General features: G+C 39.0%; 1 protein-coding gene across 1 annotated transcript in view; it reads left to right on the forward strand.

Moving 5' to 3' along the window:
- Positions 1–20,324, forward strand: part of LOC110172779 (gamma-aminobutyric acid receptor subunit beta-2-like) — a 188,554-nt gene extending 168,230 nt beyond the window's left edge. Inside the window, exons 7-11 of the mRNA XM_055148663.1 lie at positions 6,274–6,426; positions 14,837–15,081; positions 17,863–18,000; positions 19,480–19,488; positions 19,962–20,324. Of these exons, the coding sequence (XP_055004638.1) occupies positions 6,274–6,426; positions 14,837–15,081; positions 17,863–18,000; positions 19,480–19,488; positions 19,962–20,324 (908 nt within the window). The remainder of the gene's footprint in view (positions 1–6,273; positions 6,427–14,836; positions 15,082–17,862; positions 18,001–19,479; positions 19,489–19,961) is intronic.
- The last annotated feature ends 6,081 nt before the right edge of the window (positions 20,325–26,405 follow it).

Below are 26,405 nucleotides of genomic sequence, written 5' to 3' on the forward strand. Positions count from 1 at the left end.
GTCGATCACGATCTACCAGTCGATCGCCAAGGTCGTGTGGGTAGATCGCAGTGTCCTAGTATCGCCTCGGACTCGATCACATTTGGCCTCGGTCCTGTCTCTCACTCGAGGTCTGACACTGGACAAGTGCGATCATATTACGGCCGCTGCTGTTGGCAATAAACTTGTACCGGGGTGTGGGAGCGTGCGGAGCGTCTCTTTGTAGCCTGTGTGTCATTTGGAACACGCGGATACTGCGCGGCACATCACAATCACACACGCTCCCTGCGCGCGGCTCGTCCGCAACAGTGTGAGTCCTTGTGTACCAGCGTGCATCACAGGGCAGGTTAAACTTTTTTAAAACATCCTACCTGTCCATCTGCCTCACGTCAGCGCACTGCTCCTCGCCTTTTCACGCTCTCGCTCTTCCCCACGTAAAGCGCACACAGGCTCCTGCCACAATGCGCGCAGATTAGAAGGACAAGACAAAACGCGAAGCAAAATTAATCTAAATTTATGTTAGAGTGTTGGCACAGAGGATGCCAACAGCACAGAGCAGACCTACTCCCAATTCACACAAAAGCGCAACGGCGCGTAAGCGCAGCAGCACAGCGCACGAGCAGCAGACGTGCTGCTTTAGAACTTCATTTTAACCGGTCTGACAGTTCACACCGACAGTGTCATACGCGCGTCCAACGAGCGTCTGACCTGACGCGCTGCTCGAGATAGGTTGAACTTCTAATTTTGCAGCGTCAACGGCGCTCCAAGGTTTTTAGCAGGGGAAAGACAGGAAATAAACACGCGTGTCAAAATAAACTTCCGATGCCCTTTCAAAATAATTTAACCATAGTCAAGACAGCGACGTAAACAACGCGCACGTGATTTACGATGTCAGACACCAATTCTACAAGGACTCAGAACTAACCCAGGACAAAACCAGGACTAACCCAGGACTAAACCAGAACCAAGACTCATGTCTGAATGTGCTCGGAGGTCCTTCCGTTTAGCCCGAGTGTCCGCGGGCGAAAGAACCGGTGCAGAGTTTGGTGAAGAGGTACGTGCAGCCGTCGCGCTTTTCGGATAACCTGCGCCGCGGGGCTCAGGGTTCGCTATCTTCTCTCTCTCTCCAGGATTAGACCTGGTTTAGACCTGGTTTAGTCCGGGTTTAGTCGTTTAACGTGGTTTAGACCTGGTTTACACCTGAATTAGTCCTGACCCCGCCCTTAAAATTCCAGAACGTTAAAACTCGCCCGTTTCAGCGACTATTTTCCCTTATCCATCTGTATCAACATATAAAAGTATAGGCCTTATTACTGGACGACATAAGATTTTAATCACGCTCATAATGTATGTTAATTATACGTAATCTTATTAAGGGAAAAAAAAAAAACCTGAGGTGTTTAATGTGCGTGCTAATAGATTAAACCTCATTAACGCAAATGCGTTGCAGTTGTACACTTAATTCACAATACACTTAATACACATTCTAACTTAATACACTTTAACATAAAATAAATGATAAAAAGCAGTACAAAATGTGATGTCTGAAAAACAGTGAGAAGATGTGCAGGCTGCGTACAGGAGTGTCTGATGCTCTGGTGTGAATTGAAACTTTGAAATTTAGCAGCAGCTCCGCCTACGTTAAGCGCAGCTGACCTGAATTCGGGGCTACGCGACATGTGGCTGAAGTTTGCCTAATAAATGTGCACAAATACATTCGTTTTTGTCACGACGTGTGTTTGGTTTGGTAAATGTGCAGAGGCTAAATCCCACTGTAAAACCAGTACTAACCATGTAACTCCAGTTAGGAACTTGAAAAAACAGGTTTAAAAATCACTGTCTTCACTTTTTTCAGTTTTCTGTAAAGTGCTATTGAAAGTTCTCTTAAGTCCAGTGCAGTTTACTTGGCTTTGTAGCCGGTCGATCATTTTGACTTGGACATTTTATAAGTAGCTCGCATGCTGAAAAAGTGTGGGCACCCCTGCACTAGACGGTTCGCAAAAACCCCGGAAGTGCGAGTTCGGGCACCAGCCAATCAGCGAAGAGCCACATATTCTGTGTTGGCAACGATTCCCAAGATCGAGGATTTAAAGCCGGAACAAAGAGAATGTTTGGTGAATTTTATCAAGGGGAAAGACGTTATTGCCCTTCTTCCTACGGGATTCAGGAAAAGCTTAATATACTGGTTAGCCCTATTAGCGGCGCATTACATACGTCACAACCAAATAGCAGTGATTGGTTAAATTAACAAAGTACCCGCCTACCGTCAAGAGAATGAATCATAATGCTGCGAGGTCAGACAGTTTGTACGAAGTGAAACAGGTTGATGAATCAGGATAATTTGACAGACCCTCCACAAGAAAAGTTACATATTGCACCTTGAAAGGGCCTATCTATGCAGTAATGTATAATGTTCCGGATGCCTCCTCGGCGATTCCCTCGAGAGGTGTTCTGGGCATGTCCCACCGGATGGATGCCCCAAGGAAGACCCAGGACACGCTGGAGAAACTGTCACTCGGCTGGCCTGGGAATCCCTTGGGGTCCCCCTGGAGGAGATGGAGGAAGTGTCCAGGGTGAAGGAAGTCTGAGAGTCCCTGCTTAGACTGCTGCCCCTGCAACTCGGCCCTGGATAAGCGGAAGAAAATGGATGGATGGATGTTATAATGCTGTTTCCTCACAAACAGACCTGGAGTTGTGTTTTATTTCATTCACACATTTGAATCCTGCATATTTAGGTGGAGTTTTTTCTCAAACAGAAAACACTCCACCTTGTGATGTCATGTGGTAATACAGAAAGTGCCCCACTGTGTTTTTAAACTCCATACACCTTTACTAGAATCATTTGGATCAGGGGTGTCAAACTCAAATTCACAGAGGGCCAAAACAAAAAAGTGGGACTAATTCATGCGCCAAACTAAACATTTATTGAAAAATTTTAACAACATCTGCATCAACATCTTCAAGATATATAATGTTAAACCTTTTCTTATTAAAATAAACGCTTGCTTAAACATTGAATCCAGAACAATATAAAATAATTAATATTGTGGGCCAAAATTTTAGTTTGACATGTTTGATTTTGGATTTAAGACGTAGAATTGATCTCCCCTTAACAAAAGGTAAAAGAAACCTACCATTACATGACATCACAAGGTGGAACAGAGCATTTTGAGCCTTGTAGATGGAGACAGACTAATAATAAAAGATTACGCAAACTGAATGTGAATGAAACAAAACACAACTCCAGGTCTGTTTCTGATGAGGCAACAACATTATAACATATCTTAAAAGCGCACAAACAAGCAGTACAACGCCAAACAACCCCCAGCAACTGTCAAAAGACGCAACCAAATTTATTCAAAATATAGTATTCTCAAAAGTGAGCTGTTTTCATACCAAAATACCTCATATCCCCCGGTGCGGAGAATATACGGTACACGCTGACTCTGTTTTGTTTTTTTTTAGATGGAGCCGTGATAAGCAAAAAACGCACTTCAGGATCCGCTGTCACTCCAGGAAAATCTCACACGAAAATAAATCAAATAAAGGGCATTGGTCTTGTTACCGGGGGTACCGTTGCTCTTTGTATTCAGATTGTATTCCTGATTGACACTCTGTGGAGATGGTTCGGCTGGCATCGCACAACTCTCGAGGAGCTGATTACCTCATGAATCAGTGCACTTGAAAATAATTAGGTTCAGATCTGATAATTAACTGTGGCGAGATAATGCAATAAAATGTGTGTGTGTGTGTATTCGTGAGTGTGTGAGTGTGTGTGTGTACGTGCGCCGGGTTGACTTGAAGTATACTGTATTTTCAAAAGGGTACTTTGTTACTACTGGTTGATTACTTTAATGCACAGGTGTCAAACATAAGGCCCGGGGGCCAGATCCAGCCCTCCAAGGCCTTTAATGTGGCCCTTGGATGATTTTTTACAAAAATATTTTAATTATATTTTCTATTAAAATCTTGTTAATTTTCTGTGGTGTTTATCGCAGCAGCGTCTCCAGCGTCTCTGTACGTGGCCCCTCCCACCAGAGCAGCACAAATGAAGACTTGTCTCTTTCCAAACGCTCTTAAAGGACGATCGTTTTGACTGTTGACCGTGACACCCTCATCAGAAAAATGTCCAACATGAGAAAAGTGGAGCCGAGTGCAGGATTTTGCAACAAAAATTGACTTATTCATATTTACATACAAGTTCATGTTAAAACATTGTGTTGAAATTGAATTTTTCTTAAAGTTTCAGGTTGTTCATAATATTATAATATTTTGTAAAAGAAAGAGTTCATCAATTAAAAAAGATTTCTGTAATAGTTTGTGTTTCTCTGCACAAATATTTGAACTTATTGTTATTTTTGGGGTTTATATGACATGAGTTTTTTGATCAAAGTAGGTTGGATATGGCCCCCGGACCAAAATGAGTTTGACACCCCTGCTTTAATGTGATACTTTTTGCCCCTGTATCTGTATTTTTACTTAAGTTGAGTAGTTTTTTTCCAACACTTCATACAACTACACATACAAAAATACATCAACAGACCTGGAGTTGTGTTTTGTGTCATTCACACTCAAACCCTGTGTATTCAGGCTGAGAAAACACTCTGCTCCAACTTGTGATGTCATGTGGTAATACAGGAAGTGCTCCACTGTGTTTTTGAACTTCATTTTGAACCTCCATCAAGATAATTTCAGCTCTGGAATTGCGCATCTCTATTGAACAAAAGGTTAAAAAAAAAAAAATTGCTGTTAACTTGAAAACTACTGCTTCATGACATCACAAGGTGGAACACTTGAGCATTTTGAGCTGTGGAGATGTAGACAGACTAATAATAAGGTTTACTCAAACATGTGGGAATGAAACAAAACACAACTCCAGGTCTGTTTTTGAGGAGATAACATTATAACATTATAACATGACTTAAAACTCACAAGAATCCATTTTGTGTAATATAGGTCAGACCAGCGACAGTGAAAACAGGTAGGTCGAAGCAATGATGTTTTCACTGCAGAGAATAAAGATTAGTCAAACATGCACAAATTACTATAAATACAGCGGGTATATGTGAGCGGAAAACAACTAAAACGCTGCTGAAAGCTCTGAAAAGTCTTTTCCATAATATATCTCCTTTCAAAGTGCAGTGTGTAACTGTTCGGTTACAGACCCATCACCTTTTTGTTTCTATGGATACGTCCTCACTCTGCTTCGAATGTTCCACAGTATGACTTTAAACAGATCTATGTATTTTTCAGACTATAAGGTGCACCGGATTATAAGGCGCAATATCAGTAATGTTAAATTCTCTCATCTATTTTCATACAGAAGGTGCACCGGATTATAAGGTGAAAAATGGACGACACTTGAGACTGATCCTTAGCCCAGGCGTCCACGATCCATTGGCAGATCGTGGTGTAACTTGCCCGGCGTTGTCTCCCTGTCTTGGTGAATGTGGATTATTAATGTGGGTGGATCATGCAGTCACCTTCTGTCAGTTTAACTTATTCCGCAGGTAGCCATAATGTTCTGACAATCCATCATCTTACTAAAACATTCTGACAGATTTTTGAGCAGCGTGCATCACATAAAATCAGTTTGAGGTCAGTAAACACATCCAGAATTAAGACATAAGGCGCACTGTCGATTTTTGAGACAATTAAAGGATTTTAAGTGCGCCTTATAGTCTGAAAAATATGGTACTTTACTTATATTTAATTACAGGTGGTTTTATTGCAAAAAAATGCCTACAAAAACAAGCATTCTGACTGTGAGCAGGATTGGCTCTTCACAGATCTGACCTGTAAAATGGTCCAGAGACTATATAAAAAGTGGACTAAGCGAGTGTGACGTCACCCATAATGGTTACAGGGGCGAATTTGGAACCAGGCCCGATATTATGAATAGGATTTTTTTGATGGACAAAATAGCAAAAACAAACCCCAAAACACTAGGATCATGTAGAGCGGGTTAATATGAACATTTTAAGACCAAAATGACAAGGCTCACAGCAGCAGTTACAAAGAGAGGAGCCACAATATTCTAATGTACGTACTCCCATCTGAACGCAGCGGCTATGTCCATTTGGTCCATTTGGTTTGGTCTCCATGAAGATAGAAAGGTTTAATACCAGACTGTGAAACATTCTGGACAAAGCAACAACATTTCCATTTAGAAAAGCATTTGACGGACCCTCTACCAGAAAAGTTACACATTTCACCTTTCAAGTTCCTTCTGTTTTACTTCCATTGACATTGTTGTAACCTTAAACTAAGCAGTACTTCTTGTCCTCCGAACAGGAGCGTACCCACGTCTGTCCCTGAGCTTCAAACTGAAGAGGAACATCGGCTACTTCATCCTGCAGACGTACATGCCCTCCATCCTGATCACCATCCTGTCCTGGGTCTCCTTCTGGATCAACTACGACGCTTCAGCTGCCAGAGTGGCCTTAGGTAAAAGCGCCTGTACAAACACATAGACAGGCAGTGGACAAGGTTAAACAAGTGGGAGTTAATACTGTTATGAATATGACACTGTGAGCATGAGTCCACACATCAGTCTGAAAAGATAATGGCCTTTCCCCCAGTGTATGTTTAGTGTCTGATACGGGTATGAGCTCTGATAGTGTTTGAGTGGGGTGAATGCAAATGATTTCAAATGTGCAAAAGTACTGGAATTAATGTAGAATATTAAACTATTTTTCTGATCTGTTCTAATGTTGTTTCACCATCACAAACATACCTGGAGATTTCTGGGGATGCATCGATCCAGCTTTTTCAGTTTTGATAGCAATATCTATACTATGACTTTAAGCATCTGCTGATATTAAAGGGCCCATCTCATGCAAAATAACTCTTTTCACATTGTATCTTCTGCACATGTACAAGCACTATTTGGGTTTTGGAACATCCATTACACAATAGTTATGAAATCTTACTGATTTCTTGGAGACAGTCACAGACCAGGAACTATGAAAGACCGGCTATTGCTCATCCCCCCGCCCGTCCTGAGAAAGCACAGGCTCCGCCCCCCGAACGTGACGTAGGCTCTGAGTGAGCCGCCCTTCCTCCGCCCATCTCAGGGAGGGAGGGGGAGACAGGCGTGCACCCTGATAGTGGTAGGAATAAACTTTTATTCATCATGGCGATACAGCGCGTTCAGCCGCATGTGTTGGACCCGGAATCGGACGAGGACTTTGAGGTGCACGAAGCTCAAGCACCGCGTCAACATCAGCTGAACATTACTGATTGGTAAAGTATTAATAAACACTAGTAAATAAACTTATTATATCATGTACACTGCAGTGTAGAACAATGAGCTTATGCTGTCGCTTTTGTTTTGGTGTTCATCTGGGAATTGTCAGCCGATGCCCACAGAAACGGAGCGGAGGTTTGCTACGTCAAACGCGTCATAGGTGCAGCTGCCACGTCATCGTTGTAGCAGCTTTAGTTTGTTGTCATGTGGGAGGGTGGCAGAAATACGCTACAATTTGTTAAAAAAAAAAAAAAAAAAAAAGACCAAATCAATCTAAAAACCACTTCGGCGACATATACAAGGCCCACACATCACTCTTAGAAGGTAGAAAGCTCTGAAAAGTTGATGTTGCATGAGATGGGCCCTTTAACCAATAATGGTGTAGGGATGGAAAATGGCACTTATTTCCTTAAAACACAGTTAACTTATTACACAAGAGTTCAAACAATATGAGACGTTCAAGGCCCAAATCAGCCTGTAAATAGTCTTCTCACATCAAATGAAAAGCCCAGCCAGAATATCAGCTGAACTCATATCACTGAATCAATATCTGATCCAGCAAATTGTCATTATCTGTGCAACATTCAATACATCTACATCAACAGATTTCTTTTGTTTCATTCACGCATGTTTAACACACAAATCCTGCATATTTAGGCTGAGTTCTTCTCTCATACTGAAGACACACCAAAACACAACTCCAGGTATGTTTTTGATGAGGTAACAGCATTCTACATGGCTTAAAGTTCAGAAGAATCCATAATAATAAAGTAATAATATGTAGTAATAATAATAGTAGTAGTAGTAGTAGTAGTAGTGGTACATATATAAGTCACACTGGACTATAAATTGCATTTTTGGGGGGATTATTTTTTATTTTATTTTATTTTTTATAAATCAGAGACTAAGAACCAACATTTTATCTTGAAAGTCCAGTTCTAGTAATAACAATAGAACAGAGAACAGGCTGTTAACGTCACATATGAACAGTTCACAACAGAACAGAACAGAACAGAACAAATTTACCAAACTCTCCATCTCACTCCAAATCACTAAATCCATTCAATTCTTCATCCTCAGTGTCACTTCTGAACAACTCTACCAACTCTAGTTAAATCAAGCTTTTAGCCTGCGATTACCTTTTTTTGTTTACTTCATTGCAGTTCAAGTATCCTCCTCTTTTTGCCAGTCCCTCTCACTCACTCCAAAACTTTCTTTCTGCTGCTCAATTACCGTTTTCGGCTGCATATTTCACTACTTGCAGCTTGTAATCTGCAGAATATGATTAACAGTTTATCATTGCGTGATAAAATAAGTTATGATGCTATGATTAGTGAGTGAAATACGTCTTAATGACCCTTACGCGTTAAATGCAGGTGAGTGCATAAATGGTGAGAAGAAATGTCTCAAACTGAAGAAGCTGGACATCCACTCATACCTGATGGACACACCTAGCCCCGCCCCCTGGAGAACCTGAGAAAAAAATGCTGAAATCCTACAAGACTCTGACACATGATGCAGACAGGACAGATGCTCTTTCTGCAGGAGACATGCGCAGTAAGAGTGAAGTGACAGTGGTACAGGAATAATAGGAGTAGCAGATACTGGCACACGAGCTTAGAGTGCCCTCTCATGGCCGTCAGTGTGAAAACAATGACTATGAAATAAAGTGTGAAAAACAGGGTAATTACCTCTGCCAAGGAGGTTATGTTTTTGCCGGCGTTTGTTTGTTTGTTTGTTTGTTTGTTTGTCTGTTAGCAACATAACTCAAAAAGTTATGGACCGATTTTGATGAAATTTTCACGATTTGTTGGAAATGTGAAAAGGAAGAACTGATTTCATTTTGGGGGTGATCCGGAAGAAATCCTGGATTCTGGATCACTTTGAAATTTTAGTTAACATTGTGGTAAATGGGGCCAAAAATTTAGTTTCTCAATATCTCGGTTAATTATTGACCAAACCCCATGAAATTTGACTCAGGGATGGACAATGGGATCCTCTTTCATATTTCAAAGGTTGATCCGGATCTGATCCAGAAGACTGATTTTATCGCAATTTATATAAAAAATGGGGGTAGTCCTTGGCGGAGGTCTGCGCTCTCTGAGTGCTTTTCTAGTTAAGGATAAATCAGCATTAGAACTGTGATGTGTACATCTGGATACCCCACTGGTTCATGTTTATTGAATTTAAAATGAAAATCTTAAATACAGTTCCTTTAATTAGTAGTAAAACTAATTTTAAAGGAAACACTTTTTGTCAAATGATGCTCTATTAAGGCTGTTGAAGTAGCAGTTATTATGAAGTAGTGCTGAATATTCACGCGACCGCCCTAATGTGTACATATGGTATTATGTAAATGAGTAATAACACAGCATGAGAAGCCCCATTGCGCAGGCTTAACCCCAGCTTGATTTAACTAATGCACCTGTATTATAATCTACACACATCAACGTTATTTAAGGTAATTTCTCTCCACAGTCACCGTAAACAATTAGTAAATGGTCAGACAGCTGTCACAAAGCTGTCAGGACTCAGGCAATTTCACAGCAGCTGCTCCTGCCTATAGCACAACAAAGGATTTCTGTTTACAGCAATGACTGAAACCAGGCCACGCCGACGGAGCAAGAGTAACTACGGCTCAAGGATTAGATCGGTGATTCATGGTTAAAATACAGGATTCAGTTCAAAGTTCACGTTTTAAACACGTCCAGAAGAACTGACAAACAGACTCAAATGTAACACGTATCACTTTTCAAACATTTGTGTAGATCTAAACTACACGGTGAGCCGTTTTTATGAAGAATGAGACATTAGATTTTATTGTTAGGAAATTACTAAGGCCTATTCAAATTGCAATTAAGGTTTGAGTCCTAGTAGTAGTTGTAGTAGTAGTAGTAGTAGTAGTAGTAGTAGTAGTAGTAGAGATAGTAGTAGTGGTAGTAGTAGTAGTAGACGATGTAGTAGTAGTAGTGGTAATAGCAGTGGTAGTAGTTGTTGTAGTGGTAGCACTAGTAATGGTTGTAGTAGTGGTAGTAGTAATAGTAATAGTAGTAGCAGTAGTAGTGGTAGTAGTAGTAGAGGTAGTGGTAATAGTAGTAGTAGTAGTAGTAATAGTAATAGTAGTAGCAGTAGTAGTGGTAGTAGTAGTAGAGGTAGTGGTAATAGTGGCAGTAGTAGTAGAAGTAATAGTAGTAGTAATACTAGTAGTAGTAATAGTAGTAGTGGCAATCGTAGTGGTAGTAGTAGTAGTAGAAGCAGTAGTAGTAATACTACTAGTAGTAGTAGTAGTAGTAGTAGTAGTAGTAGTAGTAGTAGTAGTAGTAGTAGTAGTAGTAGTAGTAGTAGTAGTAGTAGTAGTAGTAGTAGTAGTAGTAGTAGTAGTAGTAGTAGTAGTAGTAGTAGTAGTAGTAGTAGTAGTAGTAGTAGTAGTAGTAGTAGTAGTAGTAGTAGTAGTAGTAGAGATAGTGGTAGTAGTGGTGGTAGTAGTACTAGTAGTAGTGGTTGTAGTGGTAGCAGTAGTAGTGGTAATAGTAATAGTAGTCGTAGTAGTAGTAGCGGTAATAGTAGTGGCAGTAGTAGCAGTAGTAGTGTTAGTTGCGGTGGTAATATTAGTAGTAGTTGTAGTGGTAGTAGTAGTAGAGATAGTGGCAATAGTAGTGATAGTAGGAATAGTAGTCGTAGTAGTGGTAGTAGTAGTAGTAGTAGTAGTAGTAGTAGTAGTAGTAGTAGTAGTAAAAGGTAGCACAGATATGATTTTGTGTCAGCAGTAGTAGTTCAGTCAATATAATGTAAACAGTAATAAAAGAGGAGGTGACTTGCCCAAGGACACAAGGACATGGATTGTTTTTTGTTTTTTTTTATTGTTGTTGTTATTGTTTGCTGTTTGTTGTTATTTCCAGATCCCAGCATCATGTACTAAGCCACTCATCACATTTTGGGCTGTTACGTTTTACTCTAAAGCCCCAAAACCAGGTCAAGCTAAAATTATCTATAAAGTGACCAAACATTTTACTCCAACTCCTTTTTATTCCGGAGCATTACTTTTTCATCCAATCCTCCACGGGCCCCCCCCCCCCCACAGCTCAGCGCAATCAGTGAAATGGCCCCGTCGTTTAAACCCAGGGACCAGTGCAGAGACGTGGGGCTCGGAGGGAGGCTGGGACAGATACAGACGAGTATGTGTGGCCTCTGAAAGGGTTCAAGCTATATTTGTAATCCGCTGATGAATATTTGACATGTTAATACTCACAGTGTCTAAAAATACAAGAGAGGCTAAGTTAAACGTTAAGTTAAAGCAGCGTGTCTAGGAAGCAACACACATTTATGTAAGATATGAGACATGTTCAGATCCAATAGAAGATTTTACCAGTAACAATTCAAAGCTGATTTATTATTAATTAGAGTCCAGTCAGAAAGCACAATGCGCCTCCCATGATTCTCTCATTTGAAATCCAGTGTGTTTTAAACCTAAAATGCCTCTCTGATCTGAATGGTCACTACGTAAACCCTACTACCTGCAGTCAGTCATGAGCCAGTGCTAGTGCAGCCTCTGCAGCTCAGGGAGGGAATTCTGGAGGTTCTGAGCTTTAACATGAACCATGGTTTGTACATGTACTGAGAATGATTGAAAAAACAAAACATGCATGTGTCGTCTGTATTCAGATACTGACAACACAGGTTCAATTATGATTTTAGTAGCTTTTTTTTTTTTTTTTTAACAGTAAGAGCACAGGTCACATACAGTTTATTTTAAAGATCTGTGCTGCAACTTTATGGTTAGGGGTCTGTGCACCTGCTTGTTTCTATAGATATGTCACTTCTTGTCTGGAATGTTCCACAGTATGACATTAAACAGATCATAATAATAATGAATAACAATGCATCAGTTTTATATAGCACTTTTCTGGACACTCAAAGACGCTTTACACAGCATTATTGTGGGGAGCTAGTCACAAAAACTGTTGTGTTCTTAAGCAAGACACTTACCTAGTATGAAAGTGGTGTGTGTGTGTGAGTGATGGTGGTGATCGGAGAGACCAATGGCGTGGTAGCCGCATCACTAGGTATAGAGTGAATGAATAATGCTGAATAATGTTCTGTAAAGTGTCTTTGTGACATATGCCTGTGAAAAGTGCTATAAATAAAAGACTTCCTTACTTCCTTACTATTCATTTACTCTATAGCTGGAGGTGGTAAGCTGTAGCCACAGCTGCCCTGGGGCAGACTGACAGAAGCAAGGCTGCCAAACGGCGCCATCACCTCTCTAACCATCACTCACACACCACTTTCATACTAGGCAATGTGGGTGAAGTGTCTTGCCCAAGGACACAACAACAGTTTTTGAGACTGGTGCCCCCCTGTGGCTCCTGATTTTTCCAGTCGTCTCCCATCCAAGTACTGACCAGACCCAGTCCTGCTGAACTTCTGAGAACTGACAGGACCAGGCTTTTTAAGCTTTTTAAGCCGGTATGGATTATCTCATGTTTATTCAAAAATACCTAAGCAGTAACAGCGAGTGAGGTTGCCTTTTCACAGATCTGACCTGTAACTTGGTCTGGTTTGGTCTCCATGAAGACAGAAAGGGTTAATACCATACTGTGAAACATTCCAGACAGAGAATTGATGGACCCTCCACCAGAAAAGTTACACAATGCTTCTTTTAGATTAGAACCTTTGTTTGTCGCCCAATTTCAGTCTTGGGGCAAAAAAGTTCAAAGCTTCCATTGCTTTTTAGCTTCATACAATTACTCTTTAATGTGCTGTAGATAACATTCTAGCGCCCTCTGCTGGTGTTTTGAAGCTTTTGCGTAGTTTCCAAAATAAAAAACTTGCGGTGCAGTAAATACCAAGACTCAAGTGTCAAGAGAAGTTTAAAAAGTCTAAATAATGCTCAGTGTGGACTCTTTGAGGAGAAATTTTGCAAAATAAATGACAAAAAGTGTACAAAAATCTTACATATGAAACTAAAGGAAGAAATATCCACTGCAATAGTATTCGTTTTCAAAAAAGTTACTATATGACTCAGATCTCCCAGCAGGAGTTCGTGCTAATGATCAGGATGATGGCTGACATTTGAATTTCAGATTTTCACATTTCTGGCGGTGCAGTTCTTTTTGGCTCATTTTTATAACTGCATCTGAAAGCACAAGAGTGAGGTCCTTGGTTTCATCGATCCTGACAGTCCTAATCAAATGTAGAAGTGGCATTGATTTAATCGGGGAGGTCGCTCTCCGTCAGAAGGGAGGAACTGTCCTGGGCTCTCACAAACATCACTTAGAATTTCAGATTTTACGAGTCTGGTGAATAATGAACGCTCAGCTAGTATCAAGGACTGGTTTAGACGTAGAGTTTTAGGTTGCGATGAGCAGCTGTACATAGAAATAGTAGAATAAAGTTGAATTTGTATTTCCAATTTGCAAGAATCTGTACCACTCCTGCATTTGAGATTGATCCTTTTTTTTTTCCATCCGACCAATAACTTACTTAACGGCATTGTGGTTTGGGTTCAAAGGTCAAGTGATTGAAAAACACAGACAGATCTTGAAAGTACTACTATCTACGTTCCAACTTGTGATGTCATGTGGTGATACAGGAAGTGCTTTAAACTCCATACACCTTCACTAGAATCGTTAGTATCATTTTAGCTCTGGAATTGCCAATCTCTACAGAACTAAAGGTAAAATGTAAAGTGTTGTAGCTGTTGACTTCGTGACATCACAAGGTGGAACAGTGCATTTGAGCTTTGGAGATGTAGATGGACTAATAATCTACTAATAATAACTAATACAGAGTTACTCAAACATGTGTGAATGGAGCAAAACACACTTTGGATGTAACTGAAGTACTGTGAGATGGTATCCGCAAATGTACTTCAGTAATATACATTAATATACAGTACAATACTATAAAACAGAGGGAACTACAAAGGACATAATCTTTCATGACAAAATAACTTATGTAGCACTTTTAAATCTGAATTCTTTCTATTCTGACCGTAATGATTCACACTAACACACTCTTGTCTAGACATTTAAAAAATGTCTAAAATGTAAATGCAAATGTATAAAAATACTCATACACACACACTTGTGTGTTTATTTATTTATCTATCTATCATAAATACTCAAAGTTAGAATGGAAACTCAAGTGAAATGTACCATAAATAAGTCTTAGCCATTTCAGCAGGTGTCAAACCATTTTAAAAAAAAGTATTTAAAATGTAGTGGAGTAGAAAGCACAGATACCTTCTCTCAAATGCAGTTAAATAAGAGTAAAAAGTATCCACTGTAAAACTGACTTAAGTCATGTTCAGATACCTAAAATGTGTACTTAACTACTGTACTTTTATTTTTGCACTTCCTCTTCTACTACTGCTTCTACTTTTATCACTACTATGATGGTACAACATCATATCACTTCTACCTCAAGCTACTACCTCTTCTACTACTACTACCTCTTCTTCTACTACTACTACTACCTCTTCTTCTACTACTACTACTACTACTACTACTACTACTACTACATAAGCCATTATCATTGTCTTAGTGTAGATGCACCAGAACATCTTGCCTTGTTCATGAACAGCATATCTCCCTTTACCTTCTCCAGGTATCACCACTGTGCTGACCATGACCACCATCAACACCCATCTGAGAGAAACACTGCCTAAAATCCCGTACGTGAAGGCCATCGACATGTACCTGATGGGCTGCTTCGTCTTCGTATTCCTCGCCCTACTCGAGTACGCCTTCGTCAACTACATCTTCTTCGGACGCGGGCCGCAGAGACAGAAGAAAGCTGCTGAAAGGTCCTCTCTCGCCAACAACGAGAAGCTGAGGATGGACCCGAACAAGGTCTCCACACTTTCTTTGTATTGTTTTTTATTTGTTCTGTTTCTGTTTGTGTAAAGTGTATGGATTTATAAGAGACCACATCAATTCAAGACATTTTAAACTTTGTCTGTTTGTGGTTTCTTTGCCTGGAATGTTCCTCAGTATGGCATTAAACACTATTTGTTTATTCAAATTTAAAGCCACAAAAACAGCAATTCCACTAAAAAAAACATGTGTTCTCATTGCTGGTTTCCATGGAAATGTCCCTTTGGTTGTAATATTCCACACTAAAACAACAATAATATCCCACACTAAAACAACATTTGTTTTAGAACAATTAAAGGATGAAATGTGATTTTGAAAGTTTGCAGATTTTAAGTGTTTTATTCCTTATTCTTTCTTTTCACTTTTGTGTTTTTGTGTGTTGTGTTGCTCAAACTTAGAACGGAAACTCAAATAAAAGTAGTATAAAATAATAATAAGTCCCAGCCATTTCAGCAGTTTTTTTTGTTTTGTTTTTTTACTTTTCAATCCTGTCTGTATCTGTAGACTTGCTCTCAAATGTAGTGAAATAAAAGTAAAAAGTATCCACTGTAAAACTGATTTAAGTCATGTTCAAATACCTAAAATTTTCTGGCCTATAAGTCGCTCTGGAGTATAAGTCGCACCAGCCAGAAGAAGAAAAAAACATATAAGTCACATCAGACTATAAGTCACACTTTTTGGGGAAATTTATTTTATAAAATCACCACCAGACACCTTCAGACACCAGGAAGCGACATTTCATGTTGAAAGGCAAGTTACAGTAATGAGAATAGAACAACAGACTGTTAACATCACATATGAACAGTTCTTCAGACAACTGTAACATAAACAACAGCTGAACACACTCGAGGCTCGTTCTTTTTACAATAGAAATCAAATATTGTTCAGAAAGTTCTTCAAGTCATAAATGTGTGGCACTTGTAGGTTGCTTCACTCTTCTGTCCAGTTCATCCCAAACCAGTTCGATGGGGTTTAAGTCTGGACACTGTGCTGGACACTTCATGTTTTCAAGCTTCACCGTCTTGTTCTTTTCCCCTGAGGTAGTTTTGGCAGAGCTTGGACTTGTGTTTTGGGTCTTTATCTTTTTTTTTTTTTTTTTTTTACTCTGGCTGTTCAGTGCAGAAAGAACAAAAAAATGGCTGTTTGCTGCAGGTGTTCCAATCAGTGGGAGCAGGTAGAGGGTGCTCTTGGAAAAAGGATCAAAACTAAAACACAATGGACCCCAGGCACTCCAAAGAAATAGAAAAAGTAAAAAAAAAAAATTGCACGAGGAAAAATGTAGTTAAAAGGCCTTTATTTGAACGGCCAAAGCCAACATGTTTCGACCTTAACTGGTCTTCATCAGGGCTTAGTGACTGTTCTGGCTGTTCAGTACTTACTTTGTACCATTTCAAGCTCTTCATTGGACTTGCACGACTTGAATTGCAAGAAATAACAGGAAAAATTAAGGTGTTCTTAAACTTTTGAGTAGTAGTGTACATACTATCACTTTAAATAGAAGAGAAAGTATAGAAATAATATCCCAGAATTCTCTAACCGCTCTCTAAACCGCTGCTTTGTCTTGTACCTTATCACCACGCCATTTGAGCGTTCCGAAGCTATCCGTCTCTTGTGTTCATTGCAAGGGTGCTCACACAGCTTTAAAAAGTCAATCCAGAATCAAAGAATATTGCTTCCAGTGCACCAAAAGTTTGCAGTTTAAAAATGTATAATGCTGCGTATGTAGGCGAGGGTAATTGCAAGCGCAGAGGAAAGAAGAAAGGTTGACCTAGAGCTGTCTGTTTATGCAATGCCAGGTATCGTGACTGAATCAGCCCGTTAAGCCGGTGCGAATCCAGGCTTTGGATCGAGATGTGACAGCTTTGCAGAAAATAAGGAATTGTCCCAGTTTGGAAACCAAGATAAGAAGCATACACCTAAAAGTAGTTTCTTGTATTTCTGTGTAATTTATGGTTCCTCTAAAACAGGAGTGTCAAACTCATTTTGGTCCGGGGGCCGTATCCGGCCCTCCAAGACCTTTAATGTGGCCCTCAGCTGATTTTCTAACTAAAATATTTGAATATTTTTTCTATTAAAATCTTGTTAATTTTCTTTGTTATTTTCCAGCGTCTCTGTACGTGGCCCCTCCCACCAGAGCAGCACAAATGAAGACTTGTCTCTTTCCAAACGCTCTTAAAGGACGATTGTTTTGACTGTTGACCGTGACACCCTCATCAGAAAAATGTCAAAATGAAAAGTGGAGCCGAGTGCAGGATTTTCAAGAAAAATTGACTTATTCCTATTTGCATACAAGTTCATGTTAAAAAACATTGTGTTTGAAATTACATTTTTTCATCTTTAAAGTTTCAGGTTGTTCATAATATTATAATATTTTGCTAAAAAGAAAGAGTTCATCAATTAAAAAAGATTTCTGTAATAGATTTTGTGTTTCTCTGCACAAATATTTGAACTTATTGTTATTTTGGGGGTTATATGACATGAGTTTTCTGATCCGGCCCCTTTGGGATCAAAGTAGGTTGGATACGGCCCCCGGACCAAAATGAGTTTGACACCTGTGCTCTAAAAGAACAGAACTAACAATTAATGATTCAGTCAAAATAATAAACAAATAAAATCAAATACGCCAACAAATACAGAGTAAAATGTTGTAAGTATTCATGCCAGTAGTAATTATGTAAACGATAATTACATAACATGGACTAATTCACTGTGCGATAAAACTACTGAAGTAACCATAGTGATGCTGTGTGTTTGCAGTGGCTTGTGGGAAATGTAGTCGGCAGAGATGACACTCTGTATGCCAGGATGAAGCAGAGGGACCTGGATGGACACGACTCGATGTGGGAGCCCATTTTCATGGACGACGCAGCCATCGGACTGGATCAGAAGAACAGGGTAATCTGAGACAAATCCTTGTAAATATAAATTATAGTTTTACAGTTCGAGAAGTAATTTGAGAAGAAAAGTTGAAAAATATATTGAAAATGACAGGAAGTTGAGTTTTATTTTATTGATGGCATCACACTATGAAGAATTCTATCCAAAACCTCACAATTTACAATCAAGAAACATCTTTTTCTGATACTTTAAACATCAGTTCAACAAATAAAGGTGTTTTCTTACATTTTCATTCTTAAAATATTACTTTCGGTCTACATTGGCATACTGTACAGCATTGTTGCTTTAGGTAACAGGTATAAAATTCCCTAGTGTGATGTTATCATTTGCAACTGAAGTAAAATTTGAAACTCCAAACTCCAAACTGGGAATTAAAACAAAAAGGATTAGCAAAACCTTAAATGTAATGATTGTATCTGTCTGTAGTGGACAGAAAGGTATAAAAATAAGTTTACATTTAATAAAGTCAAAAATAGATGTAACTTAAAGGCTGAAATTCAGTAAATCATTAACAAAAAGCCCAACTTAAATCAAACTGAACAGAACAAAATGAACCCAACCAGACAGAGAACAGGCTGTTTAAATACATGAGGGCCAATTAAAACTGAACACAAGAGGGGGAATTACTCTAAATAATTAACTAAAACTACTAAATGAATCAAAATAGCAAAAAGGCAAATAAGTATAATACAGAAAATAATAAGTGATAATAAAGTAATCTTAAACAAACTAGACAAATTAACTTAGTAGAACTAACTAAACAGTGCTCCCCCCTTTGTTCAGAGTGGATGGTCTCTGCCGCGGTCCTCCGTCTGGCAAACTCAAACAAAACAAAAAAAGAACAAATGTAAATAATAATTCAGACTTATATTAACTAAAACGTGTGCACCTAAATTAGAATATAAATCTAAATAAAGGAATGACATGAAACTATGTGTGCTGTAATTAACTAAATGTAAATGAAATAATACTAACACTGTGGAGTGGTGGCAGAGGGATCCACCACACTGTCTTTAAGTAAAATAAGTAGTCTAACCTGCCATAGGCACTTTAATGCTGTGCAATGTTCTTCAGTCTCAAGGCAACACTATTATGTCAACACATTGTTGAGCTGCAGTAGCTGGTGGCGATCTGCAGCTCCCTCACCCATGCTAATCTCATTTTAGACCAAGGTCGTGTCAGACTTAGGGCACTGTTTAGAGGTCATGTTATTTTTAGTGGTATCTGTATGTCCAGAGTGAAAAACTAGTGCACTCCAAATTCCCCACAATACACCTTGAAAAGTGATGTCCTGTGCTGGTCATTAGACCAGTCAATGTAGACCACAATGCATTGCGACAGTGATAAAAACAACAGGTCTTTAACAACATGACTGAATGAAGCAGATGGGGCACTGTTTAAATGCACCGTTAACCCATGATTATGAATAAAACACTATTAAATAAACTGGTGCGTCCATAAACATTTGTATGCCAGTCCAACGTCATCATTATTTATGACACAAATGAAGTTTTATTGTAGTTTAGTGGACTTTTTTCACCCAGATTCCAGAGTCACATAATCCAAAAGCAGTGGACTGCACTACACTCCTTTAATAGTTCAGGCCCATGTAGTGAATGAGGGATAATGGACCAGGGTGGACATTCGGACACAGCCCTAGTTTAACCCTAGTTTTGTCCTGATATAGACTAGTCTTTAGATCTGGTGGAACTTAGTGTAAAAAGTTTGATAACCAAGAAGAAGAGGTTTAGATATGGTCATATGGTTAGCTGTGAGATTCTGTCCACTGCTGTCTAAAGGCTCACAATAGTCAATCAATCAAACTTTATTTGTATAGCACTTTTCATACATTTGAAATGTACCACAAAGTGCTTCAGTCAATTTTGCATAATTTAGGACCTTACAAATTGCAAATTGAAGTAAATTAGATTAAAAACAAATAGTCCGTGTTTGCCGACTCTTGCTCTCTCACACAGATGGACCCTCACGAGAACATCCTGCTGAGCACCCTGGACCTGAAGAACGACATGGGCATCTCGGAGCTGGCCCTGGGGCTGAACGACCCGCGGAACACCATGCTCACGTACGACAGCTCCACCCTGCAGTACCGCAAGGCCGGCCTCGCCCGCCACAACTTCGGCCGAAACGCACTCGAGAGACACATGACCAAAAAGAGCAGGCTACGGAGACGCGCGTCCCAGCTCAAAATCACCATCCCCGACTTGACTGACGTAAACTCTATTGACAAATGGTCGCGGATGATCTTCCCAACGATGTTCTCCTTCTTCAACATTGTTTACTGGCTTTACTACGTCAACTAAACAGGGACATTTATATAGCGAAATAGAAACAAAAAAAAGTTGAATCATGTTTTGTTTTGCTTTGTTTTTGTTTCGTTTTTGAATATTCAGGATTTTCAGTATTTGCCAGATACTCAAAAGACGAGATTACAAACATTTAAGGTGCCTGTTCCTGGTTAGTTTAGATTTTTTTTTTTTGTGTTCGTGTGATTCGAGTAGTGACCGTAGACTGTATAAAGAAGTGGACTAAAGGAGTGTTTTCCGCTCCAGTCAAATGAAGCTCAACGAGGCTTGCAGTTTCAGAGGTGAATTTGGAGTTCTGTATTAGGAACAGGAATTGATTTACTGATGAAATAATGGAATAAAAATGCCAGGATCATGTAGAACGGGTTAATAACCAAAATGAGCAGCCGTTATGGAAAGAGAGGTAACGCTTTTTCAATACAAAGTGAATCAGAGCCGATGGAGACGGAAGCGCGCCCATGCTCACTTCCTGTTGTTTTTGGAACGCGGCGACATAGCTAACTCGCTAATGTCCATTTATATATACAGTCTATGGCGGTAACTTATTTTTTTTATATCGTTTTTCTTTCGTTTTGAATTTTTTATCACATTTTCAGGATATGAGTTGTTGCCAAAATACCAGTTAGGTGCAAGTTTACATGGAGTAACGCGATGGGCGATTTTTGAGTACTGTGACCGAAGCTAATATATATATTAAAAAAGAAAAAAAAAAAAAAACATAACTAAATAAAAAAGTCAGGTTTTCTTAGTTCTAGCGCAAAAAAATAAATAAATAAAAATAGTAATAATTCTACTGCCCTACACTTGACTATTGACATAAGTCTGACTGTGTGAGATAAAAACATCCTCTACTTGCCAGCTATTATATTATATTTATTTATTTGTTTGTTTAATTATTTATTTGAAAAGATACATTCCAAATTGCGTAGCCTCGTTAGAGTAATAAATTACTAAAAAAAAAAAAAAAGTATAAATAAACGTATGTAACCCAAAGCACATGTACACAAGTATATTTAAGGAGGTTTATTCCGTAAAAAAAATCCTCCTGATAACTGTGTATGTACATGTTTGTTTGTGAGTAGTGATTAATATGGGAATAAAGACTACTAACAATTAATATTTACTCAATAAGACAGAAAATAATTCTATCTTAAAGGGCCCGTATTACGCTGTTTTCTGATCTATGTTATAATGTTGTTTCCTCATCACAAGCAGACCTGGAATTATGTGTTTTTTTTTTGTTTTATTCACACATTTAACACACAAAAACAAATGCATTTTAGGAGTTTTATTCAAGCGGAAAACTCTGTTCCACCGTGCGAAGTCATGTGGTAATACAGGAAGTGCTCCATAGTCTAAATCAGATCTAAACCAAGACTGAACCAGGTCTAACCCAGGATTGAACCAGGTCTAAATCAGGTCTAACCAGGTCTAAGCCAGGTCTAAACCAGGACTGAACCAGATCTAAACCAGGTCTAAGACAGGTCTAAGCCAGGACTGAACCTGCTCTAAACTAGGACTGAACCAGGTCTAAAACAGGACTGAACCAGGTCTAAACCAGAACTGAACCAGGTCTAAACCAGGTCTAAACCAGAACAGAACCAGGTCTAAACCAGAACAGAACCAGGTCTAAACCAGAACTGAACCAGGTCTAAAGACTAAACCAGAACTGAACCAGGTCTGAACCAGGTCTAAACCAGAACTGAACCAGGTCTAAACCAGGACTGATCCAGGTCTAAACCAGGACTGAACCAGGTCTAAACCAGGACTGAACCAGGTCTAAACCAGGACTTAACCAGGTCTAAACCAGGTCTAAGCCAGGTCTAAACCAGGACTAAGCCAGGTCTGAATCAATACTAAACCAGGAATGATCCAGATGTAATTATAATATAACAGTAGTAATGATTTACACAGTTTATTTACTGGCTGCCGCCATATGACGTCATAATATGCAAATTAGACAGGTCAATTTAATCCCTGCATAAACTTAACTTATCCTTAATATTTCTCTAATTTACAGAAAGTCTCAATCTCTTATCACTTTTAAGTTATAGCCTTTTGAAATTAAGATGTCAAAATCTCAACGATTTCAAAACGGTATAGGAAAAACCCTAAGCGCCTCAAGGGTTAAACTCCGTACACCTTCGCTGAAATCATTTGGATGATTTCAGATCTGGAGTTGCCGATATCTACTGAACTAAAGATGAGAAATAGCTGTTAACTTGAAAACTACTCCTTCATGACATCACGAGGTGGAACGGAGATGTAGACAGACTAATACTAAAAGGTTCTCAGTAACGTGTGAACGAAACAAAACACAACTCCGGGTCTGTTTTTGATGAGGTAACAGCATTATAACATGACTAAGATCATAAGAGTCAATTTTGGTGTAATCTAGGCCCTTTAAAAAACTGAAAATTCACTAATGAAAAAAGCACTTTATACAATTTATAAACGTCCATGTTGTTTTAAAAAAAATTGTGACCCAAAAAGCACAAAAGATGATGAAAACTCACATATTGGACCATACCTTTTCTCCTCACTCATGTTGACAACAGCGTTCACAATAGTTTTAATGGTCACAGTTTACACTTCCATAGAACTTCTCTGTGCTAACTGTCTATTCCCAGGAGCATTTTATAAAAACCTTTGCGCACTGACGATCCTAAAGCCATAGAGGCTGTACCTTCAAAACCTGGTGCTCTCTTAACTTAGATTTCGTTTAGTATCACTATGTTTTAATACACATTCCCTTAATAAACTATAGACAGTACAGTGACTTCTTTTTTTTTTTTTTTTTACGTTACTAAAAACATGAATTGAAACGATCTCTAGTTGCCAAATATGGAAAATCAAAAGAAAATTGAAAAAGTGATTACAAAAAGTACTTAAAAATTGGCATAAAAATAAAATAGATACTTTGTGGAAGAAATATGACTAACCAAAGTAAAATTTTTGTTTGTTATACTTGATTTTTTCTGTCTTAAAAGTGTGAAAAGCAGAATGTGTCTATTTTAAACAGTTTGCAGTGGTCCAAAGTTATTCCTCATTGCGGATTGATACGTTTTCCAGAGGCCAGAGCAGCTAGCAACTTCCTGTTTCATAAAGGTCTTGTACCGTGTATTTAATCAAAATATGTCTCAGCCCAGTACAGATATATCATATAAGCAGTTGTTAAGATCATAATGAGTCCAATGTGTTCTGATCAGAAGCTTTTATCTCAGTGGTTCCCAAATTGGGGTGTCCAAGGCCTCCGCACCATTGCAAGGGCCCCCAGATGATCCACACTTTCCATAAGATATTTGTTCATATTTCTTTATATTAGTATTAACACCACAAGAATATATTGTTTTAACATATACCGTGTTTTTCGGACTATAAGTCGTTCCGGAGTATAAGTCGCATCAGCCAAAAAATGCACAATGAAGAAGAAAAAACATATATAAGTCACACTTTAGGGAGAAATGTATTTTATAAAATCAGAGACCTGGAACTGACATGTCATAAGTAATAACAATAGAACAGAACAACAGACTATTAACGTCACATATGAACAGTTCTTCAGATAAACTATAACATAAACAACAGAACAGAACAAGTTTACCAAACTCTCCATCTCACTCCAAATCACTAAATCCATTCAATTCTTTATCCTCGGTGTCACTTCTGAGCAACTCTGCGACCGTGAGGTAAACAGAGCGACGCTTCCTCTTCTGTGTAGCTGTCGTCAGACTCGGCATCAGCTCCAGTTAGAATTATTCCAGCCTTTCTGAATCCCGACAGGATGGTTTCGGTTGTCTTTATAAGTTTGTTTTGTTACAGAAGCAATGGTGCAATCGACTGACATGATACAGACAGGACAGAGGCTCTTTCTGCAGGAGACATGTGCAGTAGAGTGAAGTGACAGTGGTACAGGAGTAATAGCAAATACTAACACAAGACTAGAGCCTCTTGTGGCTGTCACTGTGAAAATGTTAATATATGTAAGTCACACAGTAGTATAGGTCTAAGGACCACCCAAGCCATGAAAAAAGTGTGACTTATAGTCCGAAAAACACGGTAATTGAAAGGGAAGGGGGGTCATGATACTGCAGTCTTTGGGAATGGCCACTTTTTTTTAATCAGGAAGTGTGCATTAGCATTCCAGTTGCTTTTATCTTCACATTGACGGCAAAACTCTGCTCTGAATGTTGAGAAAAGTGCTTATAAAATCATCGTGGTGAGTAACGAGGATGCTCGGAATCCTTAAGGCAAGAGAGGAATAACTTTGGACCATTGCATTTTTAAGACAATTTTTCCGGTGGAGGGTCCGCTACCTGTTACCTGTCGTCATGGAAATGTCATTGCTTTGTCTAGAATGTTCCACAGTAGAGATTAAAACTATCTATCGCAAGGGAGTAAAGCAGGTTACAGAACTACACTACATCTGCGGAGAGTCACCCTTATGCACAGAAAGAATTATTGTATTTTTGAGCAACAGAAACATTTAATGAATAAATGCTAGATGTTTAATGTCATATCATGGAACATTCCAGGGAGACAAGCAAGTAGCAAGTAGACCCTCCACCAGAAAAGTTACACAGTGCACTTTTCAGACAGCACAAAGCCTTTCACTTTAACTACTGTCTATGGTTTATTTTTACTTTGATGAGGTGGCCATTCTGCCTTCGGACCAAATGACCACAGAACTGCCCTTTAGAGCTACTTTTACCGCCAGATCTGTGTGAGTATAATTAGACTCATAGAATTAACGAGAACTTAGCGTATCATTTCACTTTACACAAATGAGTCACTCCTTTGTACTGCCGTTTCATTTGGGCGTGGAGGTGTGACGGGAGGTTCCGCTTTAGTTGTTTTTTTAATATGTAGCCACTGGGGGTGTGTTACTGCATGCTGTAGTCAATGTTAACGTTCTACTATTTTCAATTTGGGTCACCTGTTTTCTCACCATGTTTGACCTCAACCTCGCATAGGAAATTTAGCCGTTTATGAAGATTTGTGGTTATATTTAAAAATGGAATACCTTTTTCTTTTTTGGAAGAGGCCAAGGACTTTCACTATAATCTCGTGTTTTGTGAGAATTATTATTTTTTAATTTCACATTTGTCCGATTTTTTTATGTACACAATGGTATCTGGTCTTAATCATACGTTTTATTACAGATATAGTTATTAACAGCATAGGCACTTTTTTTTTTTTTGGTTTTTGAAGGACGTGCTGTGCTTAAAGATACACTATGTAACTTTACCGGTGCGGGGTTCTTCGCCAGCTCGTCTTCGTGGTGTTATTGCTTTTCAGGGTCATTTTGAACACTGAAAACACTTGTAATTTAATGAAGTTTAACGCCATACTGTGGAAAGTTCCCTGGAAAGCAACATCGCCCACGGAGACAAAAAGACGACGGACCCCACACCAGAAAAGCCACATATTGCGCCATTAAAGTAATCATAATTATGTATGTACATATATGATACTGCAAATACTAGCCTTTGGATTGGTACATATTCTATTCTCTTTGTAAATAAAATGGCCTTTCTACAGAAAAGACTAAATGAAACTTTCAATAATAATATTTATACTGTAAGCGAATGCAAACTATATTGAAACTGTGTAAATAGCCTCTTTTAGCGTGTCACTCAAACACTCAGTGAAAATGCCATGGTTTGGTTCTTTCTGCTCTTTCAGTCCACTTTGACTTACTGCCAAATGTAACAGGTCTAATCATGAATGTAGTTGTGATTATTATTTCTGAAGTGTGGAGTGGCTGTGTAACATTTAGTTCAGTCGGTGAAAAAGACACTGCACACTATGGCATGTTTTAAAATCAGCCCCAAACTCCACTCAGGTTACGCTCACAGCCGGTGTACACAGAGGCGGTCGTAAGGTTGGGGTACACAAATGTCTCGTTCAGACAAACTTTATGGTCTTGGGCTGACTGCTCACAGCTTCAAACAGAGTGTATGAGCTCATTCACTACTCGCTCGTACACTACTCGCTCGTACACTACTCGCTCGTACACTACTCGCTCGTACACTACTCGCTCGTACACTACTCGCTCGTACACTACTCGCTCGTACA

Source organism: Boleophthalmus pectinirostris, unplaced genomic scaffold (genome assembly GCF_026225935.1).
Source record: "Boleophthalmus pectinirostris isolate CB_2022bp ecotype Guang Dong unplaced genomic scaffold, ASM2622593v1 HiC_scaffold_12, whole genome shotgun sequence".
NCBI classification, from domain to species: Eukaryota; Metazoa; Chordata; class Actinopteri; order Gobiiformes; family Gobiidae; genus Boleophthalmus; species Boleophthalmus pectinirostris.